This window comes from Lepidochelys olivacea, assembly GCF_965140295.1.
Source record: "Lepidochelys olivacea isolate rLepOli2 genome assembly, chromosome: 4".
Lineage (NCBI taxonomy): Eukaryota > Metazoa > Chordata > Testudines > Cheloniidae > Lepidochelys > Lepidochelys olivacea.
Genome location: NC_140414.1, coordinates 130,056,730 through 130,079,474, shown reverse-complemented (window position 1 = coordinate 130,079,474; position 22,745 = coordinate 130,056,730). Strand labels below are relative to the sequence as shown.

The 22,745-nt window shown below is 39.9% G+C and overlaps 1 protein-coding gene across 7 annotated transcripts in view; it reads right to left on the bottom strand.

The window, feature by feature from the left end:
- Positions 1-22,745, bottom strand: part of ZFYVE28 (zinc finger FYVE-type containing 28) — a 308,906-nt gene that overhangs the window by 110,765 nt on the left and 175,396 nt on the right. For 5 of the 7 annotated variants that reach the window (XM_084625714.1, XM_084625713.1, XM_084625719.1 and 2 more), the window contains one exon: positions 21,242-21,382. In XM_084625714.1, the coding sequence (XP_084481840.1) occupies positions 21,242-21,382 (141 nt within the window). Of the gene's footprint in view, positions 1-13,701; positions 13,889-15,760; positions 15,869-21,241; positions 21,383-22,745 lie in introns of those variants that run through there. The other 2 variants (XM_084625717.1, XM_084625718.1) reach the window with 2 other exon arrangements.

Sequence of the window (22,745 nt, the reverse complement as noted above, 5' to 3'; positions counted from 1 at the left end):
GATGGGGGTTTGCTCGTTATGTGGTCCTTAGAATTAGCTAGGGAGCACCCTCTGTTGGCTGTCTTCTTCTTCTGGCGGGGCGAGGAGTGCCTTACTGATGCCTGCCCATGGGTGGAGCTTCGGTGGTGCCAAGGGTCTCTAACTGAGTCCTTCCTCAGCACTGATGTGCTGCACACTGCGTATGCGGCACTTGAGACCAGGTCAGGCATGGTGTGCTTGGATTGGAGCTGAAGAGCCACTTCCATAAGCAGCATTCACATGAGCTACTCTCTGTCCTTAAGGGTCCTGGGGTGAAAACCCTTAAAGATCTTACAGCGGTCTCCGAGGTGCCCCTCACCCAGACACTAAAGGCACGAGTGCGGGTCACTCCTTGGCACAAACCTGCCACAGTCCGACACGGTTTAAAACCCGGGGACCGAGGCATATCCCGGTGCCGGGGGAAAACATCAGAGGGAAGACCCCCAAAAGGAAACCTATAATAAAAACTACACTAACTATAACTACTATGCTAACTATGTGCACAAGGATAGAGATACTGTGAAGCACGCACTTGCCGAGGCAAGAGCAGTAGGGAGTTCCAGCTAGCCGTAACAAGGTGGTAAGGAGGAACTGAGTGGGGGTTAGGTCGGCAGGGCCCTATATTGGGCATCATAAAGGTGCGACTGTAGGGGGCGCCGAGGCTGACACTACGGATACTGCTAAGGGAAAAATCTTCCATCTGTCGTGCACGTGGCATGCGCACACCAGATTGGAATTGACATGAACAAGCACCCAAAGAAGAACCTCCTTTACTTTCCCCTTCACTCAGTTGCAGAGCATAAGCACCCTATGTACTCAACACAACTGGGATTTGAGCCAAAATTCCTCCTTAAGGCTTTTCTTTCCTAGATATTAATTCCTTGATTTGTACTGCACAGCATTTTCAATCCAGTCCACCCACAGCCTTAGTCAATGAACAGTTTCTCTAAATGACCTACTTGAAGCAACAAGCAGAAACAAATTGAAAACCTGGTGAACACGGGGAAGCGTCTATGTTCATACTAGCTTTCCCGCAATCTCTCCCCCAGTTTTCATTTTGTTTCTCAGACTTTAAGGGATAGCACATCTAGTTCCTTTGTAGGATCAAAAAGGATGTTCCAATGAATAGAATGGCTGATTAATTCTTTTTGATTCAGAGGGACATAATGTCCAGTTGTGCTAAAGGCTCTGCTCTTAGATGATAAGTAAAAGGAATCTTTCATATTAATTAGTTTCATATTATTCACTGCAGACTAATAAGTGTCACGTTAATCATATCTCAGAAATATAGAGAACTCCATATAAAGTTGGTAAGTTATGTATGCATAATAAACCAGTTTTGTTTAAAATGTCAATCCAATCTCCAGCCCCATGATTTGATTTTTTTCATGGATTATATGAAACTTCTGAAACAGTTTTAACAATAGCAATTTAATTGACACTGACTGGCTGACAAAAGCTCTGACAATACTTGTTTCTAGCTCTTATTTTCATGGGAACAGATATGGTTGTGGAAAATGGGGTAAACAATTTAAATTAAATTCTACAACCTAACCTAACTTTAGTCATTCAGTCCATGATAAAGGGACCTAGCTAATGGTAAGCCTGCAGTCAGACTATACAGTATGAGAATTTTCACATTTAGATTTCAGTTGCTGGTTTTCATTTGGCTGCTGAAATCCATAGTGCTTCAATCTGCTACAACATTTCACATGAAAATGTTTGTGTATTTTATTTTTAAAAGGAATTTTATACCCCTTTACTATTCGTTTTATATGTAATTAAAAAAATATTAAAGCAACAATTCACAAGCAGTGTTCGTTTACATTAGAGTCACACATTTTTGGGGTTTTCCTGTGTGATAGTTATATAAGCAATCATCACTAGGAGTAACTGCAATAGAACAGTATTTATAATCTACTTTAACATAAAATATTAAAATATATTGCTCATTAAGGAAATGTCCTCCTGTCTACTGTCAAAGGTAGGTCCCCACAGCACAAATGGATACTCCATCCTCAACTACAAATATTCCCAAAAAGAAAATATTACATAATTCAAGGCTTGTCCTTGCGCTAGTCTTGGCATCATATTTTAGCCTTTCAAAATAGTTATGTTTTTCTCTTCAGTCTGATTTCCTTATTCTTTTCTGGATTAGAACAATCCTCAGTGCTTCCTCCTCTTTTTATGCATTCTCCCTGTATTTATTTAGCAGACCATTTTATTTTTAAAAGGCTTACTATGTTCCTCCCATGTCCATTTCAGTAAATTTTCCAGTGTTTCCTAAATATATTTCCAACTCTCCCTGTCACAGTTTCATCAACTAACTTCTTACATATAGGTTTTATGAGAGCATCCCTTCAGCCCATCAGTTCCATCTATTGTTTGCCATTAGTTTTCAAGTGTATATGCTGAAGGATAGCAGAATTCGGAATACTGGAATGGATCCTGCCACAGTTATAACCAACCTTCACATTTTCTAATGTGATTGAATGGGCTGAAGGAATTTTGCTTTTCATCACTATTTCTTCTCGTTCCCTGGAAAATGTGTATCTATAGGTCTGTTACACCCATCAGTTCCCAGCATCGAGGATCACGAAGGCAAAGAATTTAAATTATTTTAAGCCATTTCTCAGTAATTACTCCTGCCATCTCTTATAGGCCCTACTATCTCCTTCACTGACCTCTGCTGACATAACTAGTATAATTTCTAAAGGGTTACAAAGTAAACAGCCTAGGAAGAATAAACCATTTACAGGTTTCAGAGTAACAGCCATGTTAGTCTGTAATCGCAAAAAGAAAAGGAGTACTTGTGTCACCTTAGAGACTAACCAATTTATTTGAGCATGAGCTTTCGTGAGCTACAGCTCACTTCATCAGATGCATACTGTGGAAACTGCAGAAGACATTATATACACACAGAGACCATGAAACAATACCTCCTCCCACCCCACTGTCCTGCTGGTAATAGCTTATCTAAAGTGATCATCAAGTTGGGCCATTTCCAGCACAAATCCAGGTTTTCTCACCCTGGATTTGTGCTGGAAATGGCCCAACTTGATGATCACTTTAGATAAGCTATTACCAGCAGGACAGTGGGGTGGGAGGAGGTATTGTTTCATGGTCTCTGTGTGTATATAATGTCTTCTGCAGTTTCCACAGTATGCATCTGATGAAGTGAGCTGTAGCTCACGAAAGCTCATGCTCAAATAAATTGGTTAGTCTCTAAGGTGACACAAGTACTCCTTTTCTTTAAACCATTTACATTAGCTAAAAATACTCTTGGTTCAAAATTCACAATGTCTAACCTTTATACAGTCTAATGAAATGAAATATAGAATATAATCTAGTCGACTTTTAACCAATAGTTATGTTTCAGACACCAGCTGGGACCTTCTTATAGTGTTAGGCTAATTTGTCTTGTGTTAAGAGATGTCTCTGGGCATAATTCTGTGTGAAAATGATCTTCAGTGGACAGATGCAATCAAACATGGAAATATCACAGCTGCTTTAAATTGCCTTGATGTTCTCAATGACTACAATACTTGCTCCCAGAGCACCTTTATCAAAAATGTTAAGTAATGAGTACATCCAGCATTTCCCCCATAATTCACTGCCAATCCATTCTGACAATATTATGGTACTATTTGTGTTTTCATAGCTCTTCACATGCACATGTATCTCAAAAGGATGCTCAGTGATGACTTTTTTTAACTTTGTCCATTAAGCATGAATTAAATACAGATTAAATTCAGTGTAAATGTTAATATTTTAATCAAAGTGCTCTGATTTTGTGCATGTTGCCATATAAACTTGAAAGACAGAAGGTGACACCTTTGGACAGGTTCTTTAATACATAAGGAAGAGCAGAATGTTTGGCTGAAAGCAACCTAAGGCATACAAGCCCCTTCTCAGAGATGACTGTTGTAGTGGATTTCTTTTTTAAACTGGTCTGCCTTTATCTCATTTGTTCATGCTCCACAAATCCAGGCAATAATGTGATGCACATTACCCAGAATATAAGAAAAAGTTATTCACCTTGTGCAATAACTGTGGTTTTTGAGATGTGCCCCTATGGGTGCTCCACTTCCAGTACATATGTGCCTCTTGAGCCCTTGACTGGAGATTTTCCATTAGCAGTGTCCTTTTGGCCCATACATGTGCGCTATACAACCGCGTGCCACACACCGAGGGGCTATAGAACAGTGTAGGCAAACTGCCCTCATTTACTTCTCTATCCAAACATCCAACAAAAACAGTCTAAAGCAAAGTGGAAGAAGGGTAGGTAGTGGGGCACCCATAGGGACACACATCTCAAAGTACCACAGTTACTGCACCAGGTGAGTAACCTCGTCTTCTAGTAGTGTCCCTATGGACGTTCCATTTCAGATGACTCCCGAGCAGTGTCTCCACTGGCAGGAGGGAGCTTTGGAATTGAGTCCAAGACTGTATACAACACAGCAGAACCAAGTGCTGTATCAGATGTGACAAATTGACCAAGGCATAGTGTTTAGAAAAAGTATGCACTGAGGCCCATGAAGCAACTCTGCATGTCTCAGACACTGGAATGTTCTTGAGTAAAGCTGGGGAAGTTCCCTGTGATCTGGTAGAGTGTGCTATTAATCTTTGGGAGGTAGAGTACCAGCTACATTGTAACAAGCATTGATACACCTCAAAAGTCTCTCTCTGTAGAGATTATGGATCCTTAGATCTTTCTGCAATGGGGACAAACAAGCTAGATGACTTCCAAAATTGCTCGGTCCTATCTAGATAAAAGTCCAATGCCTGTCTTACAACTGAAGTATGAAAGGAGGTCTTGGGCTGAGATTTATGTGATTTACAGAAAAATACTGCTAGACAAATGGTCTGCTTACAATACAAATCTGACAGCACTTTAGATACGAGTATAGGATGTGGCCATAAAGTGATTTTGCCTTGAAAAATACCATAAATGGTGGGTCTGCCATCAAGGCCCTCATCTCCCCAACCCTGTGGGCCGATGTGATAGCTACTAGAAAAGCAGTCTTCGTAGATAAGTGAAACAAGAAGCAGGTTGCCAAAGGTTCAAAGAGAGGGCCCATGGAGGTATCTAACTACGAGGCTGAGATCCCAAGTAGGAGTAGGATCCCTAACCTGGGGGTAGATGTTTCCTAAATCCTAAATACATCTAAGGACATAGGGTGAGCAAATATGGAAAACCCTTCTAGTGGGAGATGAAATGCAGCTATTGCAGCCAGATGAACCCGAGTCTATTTCAGGAGTGGGTGAAGTTCTGTGGCCTGCAATGTGCAGGAGGTCAGACTAAATGATCACAATTGTCCTTTCTGACCTTCAAGTTTATGAGTCTAAAAGAGCCAATTGATAACCCTGATTTCAAGTCCAACAGGTAATCCAAGATGGCTGACAGCAAAGACGATTCAGGTACTGGTGACACAGTGGTTGAATCATCTCCATTTCTGAACGTAAGTAATTCAAGTTGATTCCCTTCTACTGTTTAGTTATACCTGTTGTACTCCTGTTAACAGGTGGATTCTAATCCCATGAACCATCTAGGAGCCATGCTCAGAGGTGAAGGACCCCTAGAGTGGATGAAGCATGCAACCTGCATCCTGAGAGAGGAGAGGAGGGACAGTCAGAAACTTGTATGCAAGTTAAACACACAGATGAAGCAGATAAGAACACCAAGCCAGTCTTTGGCAGGAGTGGGTGGGTGAGGTTCTGTGGCCTGCAATGTGCAGGAAGTCAGACGAGAAGATCATGATGGTCCCCTCTGACCTTAACATCTATGAATCTGGCAAACTGCTGACAATATACCACCCAGCATCCTAGTATGGCCATTGGGAGGCCCAAACGGGAAAAGGGGTGTTCCCCAAGACTGATCCCATCATCCCTGTCCTGGACGGGGATCCTTGTCAAGATATGGATTTCTGTACTGATGTGGAGGGGAAGCCTGCACTGGTAAAGAAGAAACTCCTTCATCCTCCTGAATGTTCTCCAAACATGGGGGAGGGAGCAGTAGAATAAGGCAGAAAATCTTGTGATATCAGGAAGCAATGGTAATCCAGAAACCAAGGTCTCTGTACCAGAGAGTCATTTGCAGTGGGGACTCTGGTCTGTCTAAAACTGACAAGTCCCTGGAGTAGCAGAATTCCTGCAGTACTGAGTTGAGGTACTGTTGTTCTGGACTGCGCAGGTGCCAGGACTGAAGGCATTTGGCGCTTCAGTTTTGCCAGTACCCATTGTGGTGAGAAGGCATCAATGGTAAGTCTGATGCAGTCGGTGCCATTCTAGAGAAGTGAATGTCCTAGCCCTCCGTGTCCTTCACAGATGGTGTGACTGGGTGCCTGGGATGGACCACACAGAGTGCCACATTCAGGGCAGACTGCAAGAAATAGGACAGACCATCCCCGAAACTGGTGTTTAGTCTATAATTAGATTCACCAAGTCACTAACAAAAGTGCCTCTGGAGTACCACATTGGTTAACCAGAAGTCAAACACAGTTCCCTTTAGGCATTCCATCTGTTGACTCCCATCCAGACAAACAGGTCTAATAACGTCAGGAGTTACTGAAAACCCATTTCACCATATGTGAGGTTCTACTAATCCCAAAGGATCAGACACATACCTCTAGGTCAATATGTATCTCGGATCATACCCAAATATCACACTGTCAGCCAATCCTTAATAAACTAACTAAAGATTTATTAATTAAAAAAGAGCATTATTGAATGGTTAAGGAATTATATACACAGAAGTGATTTCAAAGTCCTTATATCAGGTTTGTAGCAGTGATGGCATAGAGCGCTGGCTTGCAAAAGTCACTCTGGTAACTTCCAAAAGATTGGAAGGTCCTAAGCCCATAGTTGAAGATATTCCTTTTAGTTGTAAATCCACAATCCTGAGAATTAGAACAGGAAAGAGACAAAATGGAGATGTCTCAGATGTCTTATATCCTTTGCCATGTGCATGGAAGTTTACTGTCCCAAACAAACCCCACAGCCCCTGTGTAAGGAAAGTTATTGGCCCAAGATGGGCCATTTGGCTCAGGGTCACATGAGCATACCACATGCCCCTTCATGCTTTGCTGAATCACAGGGGGTGGCATTTGGCTCCTTGCTATCTGAGGCATCCTCAGGAAGACCTGCTGGCTGGGATGAGATTCTTCAATGGTCCATTGTGAGAATGGAGTGTCCTTAATGGGCCATCAACAGATAGATTTACATCAGGGCTAAACTGCTCCAGGAACACAGCACATGTTTGAAATACAAATGCATAGCCAGTATTAATAACTTTAGATACAAAGATGACACATGGATTGAACCAGAGTAATCATACTAGATAGAATATAACTCTTCCATTGACACTTTACATAATACACTTTGTATAATTTTTGTTGCAGTTGTAGAACAGTGGTAATAACACTGACACAAATAGTCATTTTCAATTATACGTCCCCACAGATGGTACTGGGTGCCTGAAAGAGAAAGTACCAGGCTGAGAGAAAGGCCATCTCTCAGCCTGGTACTTCCACCACTCACCCGCAGCACTGGTTCAATGCTGATTCTGAGGAAAGAGTACTACTGCTTTTATTGGAACCATCGTAGGCTTGTCCCTGCCGGTGTCCCTCCAGTTACATACCCCGGCTTAATTAATGAGGTCTGATCACAGCTGGAGGTGATGTTCACCGTATACTGAAGTTTAGCATTCTGTCTCCTTGATACAATATAACATTTTAATCTGAAATAAGTTTTTAATGCGTCTCTTTTGCAATAGCTAATATGTTTTGTTCTTTGTCAGTATCAGAAGCTGTGCAAAACCCAAAGATTATAATATTTAGCATCTGTATGGCACAATTATTTAAGTTCTCATAGCATTTACCAATATTAAACCTCAACTTCCTTGTAAGGGATATGTATAATTATTCCTGCCACCACTGAAATGCAGCCATTTCTGGTTTGGAATGCAGATGTTGAATAGTGCATAACCACATCACCACAGTTTAGAACAGAAAGTGAAGAATACCATAGCCATTTCATATTGTAGAAGAAATTTGAGGAATAATGTCATTACACATCGTAAAATTTGGCAAGGAGTACTGAGATTAAAATCACTGCTACTACAAAAACTGGCCATTGGTTCTTTAATAATTACAAGTGATCAAGGCCTCAGCTCTCTGAAGATGGCACCATCAGCAGCACAGAATCCAACAGATTCACTAAGAGTGACCGTCACTGAACGGGATAGCTTCTGGACAGGAGAGGCAGCGTCTGAATCCTGGTGAGCCAGGCATGCCCAGCCTAGCCAAATAAACTCTCTAGAAAAAGACTGGGGTGGGGAGGAGGAAAAAAGCCAAACCTCTCATAACTATCTAACTAATTCTACACTAACAACAAAAACACTAACTAGAAACACTAAACTAACTAAAAAACAACAACTGCAGAACATGCTGAGGCACACACAAGGCAGACATGCTACAGCTCTGTCTCAGGCTGGGGCAGTAGAGAAGGAACTGAGGGCAGTTTGCCCATACTGCTCAGTACAACCCCATGAGGTTATACAGAACATGCATGGGTTGAATGGACACCGCTAATGGAAAATCTCCTCTCAAAGGGTCTAGTGGCACATGCACACCTGAAGTGGAGTACCCATAGGGACACTAATTGAAGAAGCACGGTTATTACATTCCTAAGGACAGCCCAGGAGCTTGTTTGAGTCAAAGACCGGACAATTTGTACAGCTTTCAAAATTGTCAGAGGACTCTGCAAACAAAACCATCTCACGTTTACATAAACATGTTTTTCTGAAATCACTACATGTATTTCATAAATACAATTAGAAAAACTGGGAATGCTAATTCAGGGCATAGATAAATTGAGGGCTCTCTGCTATTAGCATGAACATGCATTGCATCAATGGAGAATGCTGGAAAAGCTAAATTTCTCTGTATTACAGGGTTAATGGACTGAGGCAAATTAAAGTTTCATTGCTCCAAAATTGAGTAATTCAAAGAAAGGCCGACATCACTGCTTCTCTCATCAGCACACAATAAAGTAATATCTAATAGCTAGCCTTAGACTCAAACCAAAATCCCAGATTTCAACACCTAAGCACATTGGGATCCAGATCTGAAGTTTCTGGCTGGAATCATTTCTATCAATGAATTTAGTAATGACTACTTAAAGTCTGTTTCTTCTTGAAAGAGTATCTGCGTAAAAATAGCCGTGTCTTTTTTAGCAGATCTGTTCTCCACAGCCACTCAATCATGTTTACTTTCTTGATGAAAATTGAAGTTTATTGCTTTATACTTATGTTTGCACTGTAGAAAAAACCTCACAGTTTGAGAATATGAGCTGAATTCTATCAACAGAATTCTTAAAATTCAAGCTGCAGGGTCAAATTCTGTTCCCAGTTATACTTGTACAGTCCCCTCCGAAAACAGTAGGGAATGCAGAGGTGTAACTAAGGGCAGAATCTGAGGATGAAGGGGTTGCACAAGTTTAAATGAGACTAGCATGATTTTTATTACCAGTAATAATGTATGAGTCGAACAGAATTGAGAATGAATTTCAGATGCCAAGGTGAATTTGCAGGACTATCAGTTGGAAAAATCATCTTTATTTATTTGCAAAAGGAGTAAACTTGATTCAGTAGGAGAAAATGAACATGGCTCTTTTGGTGTTATTTTTACAGAGCCTTTTTTTTTTTTTTTTTTTTTTTTTTTAAAGAGGAGAGATGCACTTTTCATAATTGGTAGATTTTTCCATCTGCATCTCTTGGTTAATATAAAGAGCAAACAGTATAGAAAGTCCTGTGGCTGCAGAATCCACCCCCTTGCCCACCTCTTGCTGCAGAATTGTGTTCCAGATCCTGAGCTTTTATTTACAAACAAAATATTTCTAACCCTCATGGCTCTGAAGATCTTTGAAAATGTGAAAACAAACCAATGAAGTATCATCTTCCTGAGTTTGCCCGCAGCAAAACAAAAACAAGACAAACAAAAAAACCAGCAACCCCCAAATCCTCCAATACTGCCAACCTCAAGCTTTCAGAAGTCATAAATAGATACCCCGCCCCCCAAAATCACGAGATTTAAAAAATAATGAATTTTGGATTCTTTTATTCCAGTTTTTGAGCCACTAAGATACAGTTGGTTTGCAAGATTTCCTCCGCAATCATGAAGACTAGAAACTTACATTAAAAAAAGATGAGATTCTCATGTTATTAAAAAAAAAACAAGAAACTGAAGCCTTATGAAAAATACCAAACATCATGAGACTTGCAATAACCTTGAGAGAGTTAGCAACACAGAGGTGTTAACTGCACCATTCATCTCAGAGAGTGAACTCTGACACCTAAAGATGTAAATAACTGTTTCACTGCCAATCAATTTAGCAGAAATACACAATTGATGTACTCAGTTATTCCACAGTCTCTCCTGTACCCTTAGGTGCCTATAGCTCTGCTGCCAAAGTCACTAGCTTCCCCGTTCTAGGATGCAGTTAAGCATAGTCAGTACAAAACTGAAAGCATGCCAATAGTGCAAAATAAACTAAACTTAATATCAAGTAACAACTGCTTTTGTACAGAGTATTTTACAGTTTCATATTTAAAGAAAAAACTTGATTTTTTTTCAGTTAAAGAGCTGCTGCAGAACTTTCCACCTGCTATGATATCCGGAAACTGCCAAAGAATTTAGGTCTCACTTGCTTTGGAGTACATGAGGTCTTGCCCTTTGATAATACCATTGTCTCATAAACTAATACTTTGCACTGTAGGCTGAAGTTTCCTGCAGCTTTAAATTGTCTTAAAAATGCTTTAATGCTTTTTTTAAGCAGCCCGCTCTTTGGTGCAAAATATGCCTGGGTCTCCAACGGATGCCTGTCCTGCCTCTGGCCTTTCTACTGGAAGACTGAGCAGAGGTAACACAATGAAAGAAATCAAGCCACCTGGAAGGCTTTTAGGCTGCACTGTACATTTATAATGTACTATGATATTCTTAACTGTTACTGATTTATATTGTTCCAGTTTCTTACAGTGTCACAATGAAGTACTTTTGTATTGAACAAAGAATGACATACAAAGCAGAGTTATTTTTCCCAAACTGGGAAAATTCTGTGCAATTCACTTCATAAAGATATTTATTTCTCAAACATAAAAGAGTGCATTATGTGTTCAAAATGAAAAGCGTGATAACCACTTCCACAGTCTACTACCTGGTTAGGCCCATCACTCTTTTGTATTACTCTTAGACACTCTCCTCAGTTCGGCAATTTTACTTCAACAATTTTCCATGATTGTAATACAATGAACTTTGACACAACCTCCTTCCTAAACATAAAATTGGGTACAGAAAGTTGGATCTTCATATTTACATGCTAGAAAAGAAAGGAACTCAGTATTATGTCCTGTTACTCCCCACTTCCCCCAGGGTAAAGTTAGGCAGAGTTGACGCTGACCATGGGAAGTTCTGGGGTCAGGCTTGTTACACTTTTTAATGTGATCCCCAAATTTGGACAATGAGTTTTCCCCAGTTAGATTCAAATTCACAATATGATCACAATTATGGCACTCTACCACCCAATGTCAAAGTCCTTTCTACAATGCTGACCCAACTTTTCCAAAAGATGCATAATTTGTTGCACTCAAGTCCTCCTCTTAACTGCTAAAAAAGAAAAATTAATTGTATTGTATGTAGAAAGAAGAGTTTCCTTTTTCATTATCCAATATCTTGCCAAGTCAAATTTCACCTTGTGCATTACTTTTATCACAGCACACAGAAGCAATATTCCATTCTATACTACAGTAACTTAAAGAATGGCAGTGTCATATTGTAATATTATATGAAGATACTTTCCATTTTCCATTACAGACAATGGACACATACTCTGCAGCGAGCTGGACTTGAATTCTGTGGTGATGTTCCTGGACTCTGGGGTATTCTGGAAATTCTCTAGCATCTTCATTTTAAAAAAAATGAGGTCTTACATGAATTAAATACGAAAATACATGCTTCAAAAGAGTAATGGTTAAACTTCAGCCATAAAGGCTACAAACATTTTTTATTTTTAAATAAAAGTTTAGATTCTGGAGTACAACTCTGGGGTAAAGCTGGAGTCCACAGAAAATTCCATGGCCACATCATCCACAAGACTAACTACAGAGCCCCTGTCATATTTTATTTATATTCCTATCTTCCAAATCATATTACTTAATTTCCATTGCCCAATCACATCCCTTCTTCGCACACTACTCTATGCAATAAACCCGTTAAACTTGTAGATTAATTCCATCCATATACATGGCACACAGCAGTACTCCCTTACTATAATGGCCTTTATTGACATGAGACTCAGCTCACTTAAATACTGCTGCTGTCATAAATATAAAGGGAAGGGTAAACCCCTTTGAAATCCCTCCTGGCCAGGGGAAAGCTCCTCTCACCTGTAAAGGGTTAAGAAGCTAAAGGTAACCTCGCTGGCACCTGACCAAAATGACCAATGAGGAGACAAGATACTTTCAAAAGCTGGGAGGAGGGAGAGAAACAAAGGGTCTGTGTGTCTGTCTATATGCTGGTTTCTGCCAGGGATAGACCAGGAATGGAGTCTTAGAACTTTTAGTAAGTAATCTAGCTAGGTATGTGTTAGATTATGATTTCTTTAAATGGCTGAGAAAAGAATTGTGCTGAATAGAATAACTATTTCTGTCTGTGTATCTTTTTTGTAACTTAAGGTTTTGCCTAGAGGGGTTCTCTATGTTTTTGAATCTAATTACCCTGTAAGATATCTACCATCCTGATTTTACAGGGGGGATTTCTTTATTTCTATTTACTTCTATTTTTTTATTAAAAGTCTTCTTGTAAGAAAACTGAATGCTTTTTCATTGTTCTCAGATCCAAGGGTTTGGGTCTGTGGTCACCTATGCAAATTGGTGAGGCTTTTTATCCAACATTTCCCAGGAAAGGGGGGGGTGCAAGTGTTGGGAGGATTGTTTCATTGTTCTTAAGATCCAAGGGTCTGGGTCTGTAGTCACCTAGGCAAATTGGTGAGGCTTTTTACCAAACCTTGTCCAGGAAGTGGGGTGCAAGGTTTTGGGAAGTATTTTGGGGGGAAAGACGCGTCCAAACAGCTCTTCCCCAGTAACCAGTGTTAGTTTGGTGGTGGTAGCGGCCAATCCAAGGACAACGGGTGGAATATTTTGTACCTTGGGGAAGTTTTGACCTAAGCTGGTAAAGATAAGCTTAGGAGGTTTTTCATGCAGGTCCCCACATCTGTACCCTAGAGTTCAGAGTGGGGGAGGAACCTTGACAGCTGCTCTTAGTGATTAAAGGAAAACGAGGTTAAAGGAATGTGAAGAGAGATCTGATTGGTTGAAGCAAAGTGGAATAGTTATTTTAAACACTCTTACTGTGTGTCTGATAGATACTGTGTGACAATAACAGATTTTTGCTACCAAAACAGTTCTGACTCAAACTGCTTCTCAGAGACATCATAGATCAGGGATTGGCAACCTTTGGCACGTGGCCTGTCAGGGAAATCCTCTGGCAAGCCGGGACGGTTTGTTTACCTGCAGTGTCTGCAGGTTTGGCTGATCACAGCTCTCACTGGCTGCAGTTCGCCGTTCCAGGCCAATGGGGTCTGCGGGAAGTGGCGCGGGCTACAGGGAATGGATCACTTGATGATTACCTGTTCTGTTCATTCCATCTGAGGCACCTGGCATTGGCCACTGTTGGAATACAGGATACTGGGCTAGGTGGATCTTTGGTCTGACCCAGTATGGCTGTTCTTATGTTCTAGGAGAGTGTCTTCGGCAGGCAGACAGAAGGTGGGCAGGATGCAGGTGCATATTCTCCTTCTCACCCCCCAATGGGCCCTGCAGAGATTCACAGGGTACTCAACTCATAATATTTGGTATTTTTCTCAAAATCACAACTCTGGTAGCTAAAGCCCAGATTTTTAAAGATATTTCAGTGTTGCTGCACTCAGTATTGCAATGCCTAACTGTTTTAGAAGCCTGAATCTCATTTTCTAAAGGATTTAGGCCCTTAGGAGACAAAATCCATTGACAGTAAATGTTTCTGTGTTTTACTCTGTAAGCTCTTTAAGGCATCAGTGGTCTCATTTTTTGTCTTATATTGCACAGTGTTTATTGTTGGTAGATAATAAGATACCCCTTACTAAAATCACATCACATCATTTCATAGTGTCCAGTGTCATGCTGGACTTTATATGGGTCCCCAATATGCCATACAAGGACTGACTACAATTGTGTAATAAAGGACAGTGAAGTTACACCTTGATGAGAACAGATCCCTTTCTAATTTACTTTTGTGCAGGGGCTGGAAAACATTTTGGCCCAAGAGCCACATCTGGGTATGGAAATTGTATGGAGGGCCATGAATGCTCACAAAATTGGGATTGGGGTGCGGGAGGGAGTGAGGGCTCTGGCTGGGGGTACGGGCTCCAGGGCGGGGCCAAAAATGAGGAGTTCAGGGTGGGGGAGGGGGCTCTGGGCTGGGACAGAGGGCAGGAGGGGGATAAGGTCTGAAGCAGGGGATGGGGGCACCGGGGGATGGCTCAGGGGTGCAGACTCAGGACGGCGCTTACCTCAAGTACCGTCTGGAAGCAGCGGCATGTCCCTCCTCCTGTTTCTATGTGGAGGCACGGCCAGGCAGCTCTGCTGCGTGCTGACCTGTCTGCAGGCGCTCCCCCTGCAGCTCCCATTGGCAGGGATTCCCAGCCAATGGGAGCTGCAGGGGTGGCACTTGGGGCAGGGGCAGCATGCGGAGTGGAGCCCCCTGGCTTCCCCTACATTTAGGAGCTGGAGGGGGGACATGCTGCTGCTTTCAGGGGCTGCGTGGAATAGCCCCCGACCCTGTTCCCCAGCTGGAGCGCCGGACTGGGGCAAGCCCCAGAGCTCGCTCCCCAGTGAGAACTCTAGGACCGGATTAAAACGGCTAGCGGGCTGGATGCAGCCCATGGGCCATAGTTTGCCCACCCCTGCTTTAGTGGGTCAAATTACCACATTGCTGAGAAACTTGTGACCTGCAGTGCTGGGAATAATTTTCATTAAACCATGCTTGGAACTGACTCATACATTGTTCTGAGAACGCGCTATATCATGCAGAGCAATTATTCTCATCATATTAAAACAAGAAGCAAGTGCTACCATTTAGAAACCTCTTTTAATATAAAGCATTTCTACACAGTATTAGAGGACTGAAAAGGCATCTCCATTAACAAGAAAAAAGTTGCTTTTAAACTTGGCCTGGTCAAGTATCATCACTGAACTTCTTTGCTAACACATCAATTCCAATAAAGTGGCTCAGGAATTATAATTTTTAAATCATCTTATTAACTCAAGTACAGAACTTAAACTAATTGGGGCCAAAGCCAGTTCATGCAGGGGGAGATCATTAATGCAGATGATTAGTCAAAAATGTGTGTACCATAGGCAAGGTCACAGTGCTGTAAAATATGAAACTTCAGCCCAAAATAGGTTCTATCATGTCTGGAAGTTTCTGAGTGGGATAAAAATTTATAAAATTTGACATCTACTCAAGAAATACCTCATGGAGTAATTTATATTGCAGGAAAAAATGTGTAAAGTGGGCTAAATGTTATATGTATTAAGATTTTGTACTCAAAATTTGCAAGTTTCAGTTAAATGTATCTTGTTTAGCTAACAGAATATACTTAACAGGCATTGCCACCATTGATCTAGTTTGAAAAATTAATGTATTACCACTAGACTGGAACTCAGATGACTTGAGTTCAAAGTTCTGGTTCTGCGACAGGCCTGCTGGTGACTTTGGACAAGTCAGTTCACCTCTCTGTGCCTCAGTTTCCCCATCTGTAAAATGGGGATAATGATATCAACCTCCTTTGTAAAGTGTTCTGAGCTCTACTGATGAAAAGTGCTACATATGAGCTACTACTACTACCACCATCTTGGCCTGTGTACCTCATAATTTAAGGAAGTGTATATGTGATTGGGAGTCGTCATATATTGACATAAAACAGTTTAGGGCTTATCGTGAAGTATAAAATAGAGATAGAGTAGCACAAAGATGAGTTCTGGCTTTGTTAGATATAGATTATAAACAGCAAATGCAAGATATAATATTAACAGGTGTGTGTGCTATAACAATGTAATACCACTGACATGCAAATACCAAAGCAAAAACAAGAATGCCATTTTTACAGTAAGTCACTATAATTGAAGCAAATTGTTATACTGCATTAATAAGTAAATGAAAATTGAAGCTTTAAAAACTTGCTCTTTATCTCAGCACCATGGTATCTAAGCAACTTGCCATGTTTGGTATCCAAGATATAGCAGCTTTAGAAGTTTTAAAAACTTAATTTTACTTTAAAAACATCATTTGATCATTACTCAAATAGCTTTTGAGTAAAATAGAGCTTTAAAAAAAATTAATATCTTGTTTGTAACGTTAGTCATTTTTTAAAAAACTATGTTGACAGCCCTGGAGACTGAAATTTTCTATTGATCCACATGAAAAGCTAACATCATGAGCTGTGTCATTGTAACTCCTTCATTCCATCAGTATGCCTCAAAAAACTAGAAATCCTCCTTTTGGGTGGGGAAGATGGAAGATATTAGTAATATAAAATACATGTCTAATAAGTCTAATCTAAAATGTTAGTTCTTCAGGACAGGACCTGCATTGTTTGTCTATAAAGCATTATGCACACTAAAGCTGTTGTAGCCATATAAACTACTATCACCACACTTCCATTAACTAGGATCTCTTTTTAAAACCTTAGATCCAAATCTGAGAAGTCTAGACAAAGATCTAAATTAAGTTTAAATTTCTGAAGGATCTTCTAAAATAAAATACAGTCTTTTCCTCAAAAGAATAAAGGTTAGTAAAATCTGTTAGTCTATTATGAATCTGCCATCAGTCCGAAATTATATTTTCTTTTCTATTTAAGAAAAGAAGGTATGAAGTTTAAGCATGACACTTGCTAATTAAGCAGGTACTGCCAGTCTAATTTGTTAAAGACAAACAACCCAAGAGGTAGGAGGAGAGATCAATCTAATTAATTAATTCCTAAGCTAGCTAAAAAGACAAAGGATACCAGTACTAGAAACCTCTTCCAGTATAAGAAAAAAAGCAAATTAAGCTCATGCTGAAATCATGTCTCAGTCAACTTTCCTAAATGAGATTGTGGGGATAACCTCGCAGTGGGCTAAGGAAAGCAGAAATGATGGAAACTTGGGTACTAGACATTAACAGAAAAGTGCATCATACAAAGCCTGGGAATCTGATAAATCATGCTCTGCTGTTTCCAAGGTCCTGTTGAAAACTAACTCCTGAGGAAATTAAAATAGTATGTTTTTAAAATTTTCAGTATCATTAATAAAAATCACACACTTCCTTGCTATAAATGCTAAGTTTACACTGAGATATTTTCATACGTATATATTTGCAGTAAAATATTTTTGATACAAAAATTGGACCTTGGTTCTCCTTTCTTTCACAAGCACCTTCATGTCTTCTCAGATGCTGGAAAGTCTTCCCATCCTTATTCCTAAATACCTGCTCAAAACAAAAAACCTCTTTCCACAATTCCTCAAGCAACGGTTCTTATTTCTGCTCTTATGATCTAATTTCTTATAAACCGTAAAAAGAAGCATAACTCTTTCTCTTGCAACTTTGTCTTTTTAGACAGAAAGCTCTTCAAGAAGAGACTGGTTTTTGTAAAACACCTAGAACACTCTGGGGGCTATAAAAATATGTTTAAAATAGGTCTAATTAATAAATATAATTATTTCATATACCATTGAACTAGCGTGTGATCTTTCCTGCAACACATCATTAAAGTGGCAATTTCTGCAAAGATTCTGGCATCTTGCATCAAACCATAGATAGAAAGTGTAAGCATTTTCAAGTCTTTCTGCTCTGGTAGCAACAATTTTGTTTGACAACTGAACCTAAGCATAAAAGTCACCAGGAAAGTATTAGTGTCACAGCATGGGATGTCGTTAGAGGACACAGTCAACGGAACTGACCAGGGTTCTACCCCAGTATGACATTTCCTATATGACTAGGTGACTGCCACTTCTGTTAAATGCAACAACTGTAAAGATAAGTTAAGACAAAATGTGGCATCCTTGACTACATGCATCTAATTAGTAAGGATGGCAACTTTTGTGTGTGTGATCAGGTCCTAAGAATTGCTCTTTTTAGTTACTGCTCTACTGTGATAATGCACTGATTTGGTGACTACTTCCACTCTTCAGGAACTGGGCCTGCCTTAAAGTTAGTTGTCCTGCTTTTTCAATGTTGTGCACATTTAAAGGTTTCTTTTAAAAATAAGAGTAGTGAAGACTACAGCCCCTCTGCAATATTGCCTTATACTAGACTTGCTGTTTGCCTGCAGCCATACTCCACAATCCACCACTGTTGACTGGTGATAGCAAAGTAGCAAACGTTGAGAAACTGCAAAAGCAAACTGAGGTAATGAATATAAAACTTTGGTGAAATCCCTCCTGAGGTAATTATGGTAATTTGAACATGAGCTACTTCTATGGAAACATTCTCTCAAAAACTTTTGCAAGCCTTCTTTTAAGAGATGTCAGAAAGGAGAGCACATAGTACATTACTCTTTCCCTGTGTCCCTAGATTCAGCTCACTTAATATGGGTGCTTGGTATGCTAATGGTATACTGCTCTTCAATGTCATTTTCACCTGATTAATGGATGGTATTTTTCACCAAGTTAGCAACTCTTTTTTTGCAAGTCTTAGTGGTCTTATTGATCTAAGGAACAGTAAGCAATTCCAGAAAAAAAGCTAGTCAATACATTCTCTTTAGCATTCCTCTTCTTTTTAAATTGGCAAAGGTGTAAATGAAGTTTTATTCCTATCCATTCTATTTGTTCTCACATTCCACTGAAGACTTTTGTTTACCTCACCTGAACTTGCCACGCGATTACAGACATGAAAGTTGCGATACTACAACAGAAAAACTTCAAAACCAGACTCCAGGGAGAAACTGCTGAATTGGAATTCATTTGCAAATTGGATACAATTAATTTAGGCTTGAATAGAGACTAGGAGTGGCTAAGTCAATATGCAAGGTAACCTATTTCTCCATGTTTTTTCCTTACACTCCCCCCCACCCTTCTCAGACGTTCTTGTTAAACCCTGGATTTATGCTGGAAATGGCCCACCTTGATTATCATACACATTGTAAGGAGAGTGACAGGTTTCAGAGTAACAGCCGTGTTAGTCTGTATTCGCAAAAAGAAAAGGAGTACTTGTGGCACCTTAGAGACTAACCAATTTATTAGAGCATAAGCTTTCGTGAGCTACAGCTCACTTCATCAGATGTCTGATCATTCATCTGATGAAGTGAGCTGTAGCTCACGAAAGCTTATGCTCTAATAAATTGGTTAGTCTCTAAGGTGCCACAAGTACTCCTTTTCTTTTTGTAAGGAGAGTGATCACTTTAGATAAGCTATTACCAGCAGGAGAGTGGGGTGGGGGGAGAGAAAACCTGGATTTGTGCTGGAAATGGCCCACCTTGATTATCATACGCATTGTATGGAGAAAAGGAGGACTTGTGGCACCTTAGAGACTAACCAATTTATTAGAGCATAAGCTTTCGTGAGCTACTGCTCACTTCCTCAGATGCATATCGTGGAAACTGCAGCAGGCTTTATATATACACAGAGAATATGAAACAATACCTATTCCCACCCCACTGTCCTGCTGGTAATAGCTTATCTAAAGTGATTTCCAGCACAAATCCAGGTTTTCTCACCCTCCACCCCCCCACACAAATTCACTCTCCTGCTGGTGATAGCCCATCCAAAGTGACAACTCTTTACACAATGTGCATGACAATCAAGCTGGGCTATTTCCTGCATAAATCCAGGTTCTCACATCCCCCCACCCCCATACCACTTTAGCTAAGCTATTGCCAGCAGGAGAGTAGGGTGGGGGGAGAGAAAACCTTTTGAAGTGATAAACACCCATTTTTTCATGGTCTGTGTGTATAAAAATATCCTCACTGCATTTTCCACTTTTATGCATCCGATGAAGTGAGCTGTAGCTCACGAAAGCTTATGTTCAAATAAATTGGTTAGTCTCTAAGGTGCCACAAGTACTCTTTTTCTTTTTGCCAAAAAGTGTATGCTTAGAAAGGGAGAACTCTGGGACTGAGTTAGTCTGGGACTGATGATTTGGTTTCCTTTTAATTTTTTTTTCTCTCTTATCTGAGACCAGAAGTGGAGAGAGTAATGGCAGGAAGTGACCCAGTGAGGGTGTAACAGAGGATCCACAACCCCCCAGGGTTTAATGCTGCTGACTCTGCTAGGGCCCTGGGTCAGAGCTCATTGGAGTGGGCAGGCCTGGGCTCCCCTACATTATCCTCCCCCAGCTCAGTGGATGCTAACAACTAGGCCACCCACCCCACCGGGACCCTACTACAATGATCTAACTGATCTTTGCTGTTTCTCAGCCTTTTGCCACAGGATCTCACTTACAAAAAAGACCACAGTTTCAGTAAGTAATATCCTGATTCACTTTTTAAATAATAACAGATGTTATATACAAAGCAGATATGTTAGTAAACCCATAGAAAGACTCTGGTTCTTAATACAACTTACAGCTGAAATGCCTTGTCTTATGCAGTAGAAGTAAGGAAACCTTAGTTATCCCTTCTTATCTTCAAGGCTCTTTGCACTAAACAGAACATATTCTCTCCAAAACTTAACATCTAATTGAAAAGCCAATTGTTTTTCTCCATCTACATAAGTGACTGATGGGAAGCTACTCCTGCCATGTAATTTGAAGTTAGGTAATTTGAAACAGTGAATACCATTAAAAACTTCAACATTTACAAAAGAAGTTAATGTATGGTAGTGTCTGAAATCCTGCAACATATCAGATTCCAGATTTTGGTAACCACTGGTAAACTCTGACCATGGTATACAATATTTCATATGGGAAAAAATATCTAAACTTTATTGTATACATATTTACAAATCTTTAATTCAAGAGCAGTTGTTTGTAGATTTTGTTTATGCACAATTCTTTGAGAGCAAATGTGAAACACCTTTAGTTTAAGCAGGAATTCCATTGATCAAAGCCATGTTTCTTAAGGATCTAGTTATAATTCCAAAAATTAGGCAATAAATCTGTGTAAACAAAACAAACAAGATAAAACATAGCGGAGAACATGCCATTCTGGTTACCTGACAAGAGCGGAATTGGTTGACTAGCAATGTGCATCTTTGTGGGTCTTTTCTTCCATCCAAACAGTCCAATTCAGCTGCTACTTGATTTAGTTCTTCATCTGCGTAGTAGAACTGAGCAAGGAGCTGCGGGTCAGTCCTCTGCAATAAAGAGAAACACACAATATTACACTTATCTACCCCTTATTTGTCTTTACAGAAAAGACCCTTTGGTTAATTATTTACATTTAAAGGGAAACTAGTGTATGAACTGTTTTAGACCAGAACCCCGCCAAAAGCTGTCAGAGTCTGACAGAGAGGAGGGGTTCTTGTTAGATACATAATTATGGGTAGTTTTTAAATTTTGACCCTCCAATAATTTAAAAAAAACTAAAGTCACTATTATTGCAGGACAAAGAGACTTATTACAACAAGCACTATCTCCAGAGTAGTACTGGCATGCTCAGCGATACTGATGCATAGTTACTCTGGCATAGTAAACAGCTGAGTTTTATTTGTTAACCAAATAAAATCATAAGTTTTATTTGTTAACCAAATCAAAATATGACACACTTCAGCTGTAGTCAAAACAAGCAAAAATCATTTTCCAAGACAAAAAGGACAGAAGTTAGTGAAGAAATCCTAATCTTCTAATAAAGAATTATACAACTGACTCTTCTGACTTTCCCCTCTCCAATGTTTCCATGAGTCTACAGCCCACATTTCCTAAGCTATAACTGCACTGAGGTCACACATGCACACACCCCTATGAGCATTTTATTATTATCCTTTTAAAAGGACCTTATTAATTTACCAATTTTAATATTAGCAAAATACACATTCTGTAAAAAAACCAAAACCCTGAAGCCCTCACAGCACAACATACAAAAATGTTTACAGCTATATAACCCACAAGAAAGAATTTCATAACATAAATACCCTTTAGCAAAGATCAACATACAGTCACTATATTTCATAAGACAAACAAGTAACACCACTGGAACTGTTTATTGCATCGATGGCCTACCAAGTTAAGATGTAGTGACTTTAGCTCTGTAAACTATGCTAAAATCACTTTAGTCAATATTTGTCTTAATGCTTCTCAATCACTAATCTAAAGGGGCAATAACAAAAAGCTAACCTGGTAACTGGCACACTGACTCTTGTCCTTAAACAACTCATTGTGCATAAGCTTAATGAGTTTCAAGCTGTCTCTTATATCATTATGAGCTGAAAAGCCTTTAAAGTAAGATCTCAAACAATGTGAAGCTTGAAACAAGTCAATGCAGCCTTTTGTAAGGGAGCTGAACAAGAACATATTGTACTTTAAATGTTTGGAGAAAATATTTTTCCCCTTGTCAGCAGAAAGTCACACACTTATCGTGAAATAAACAGAAAAATACCTGAATGCATCCGATGAAGTGAGCTGTAGCTCACGAAAGCTTATGCTCAAATAAATTTGTTAGTCTCTAAGGTGCCACAAGTACTCCTTTTCTTTTTGCGAATACAGACTAACACAGCTGCT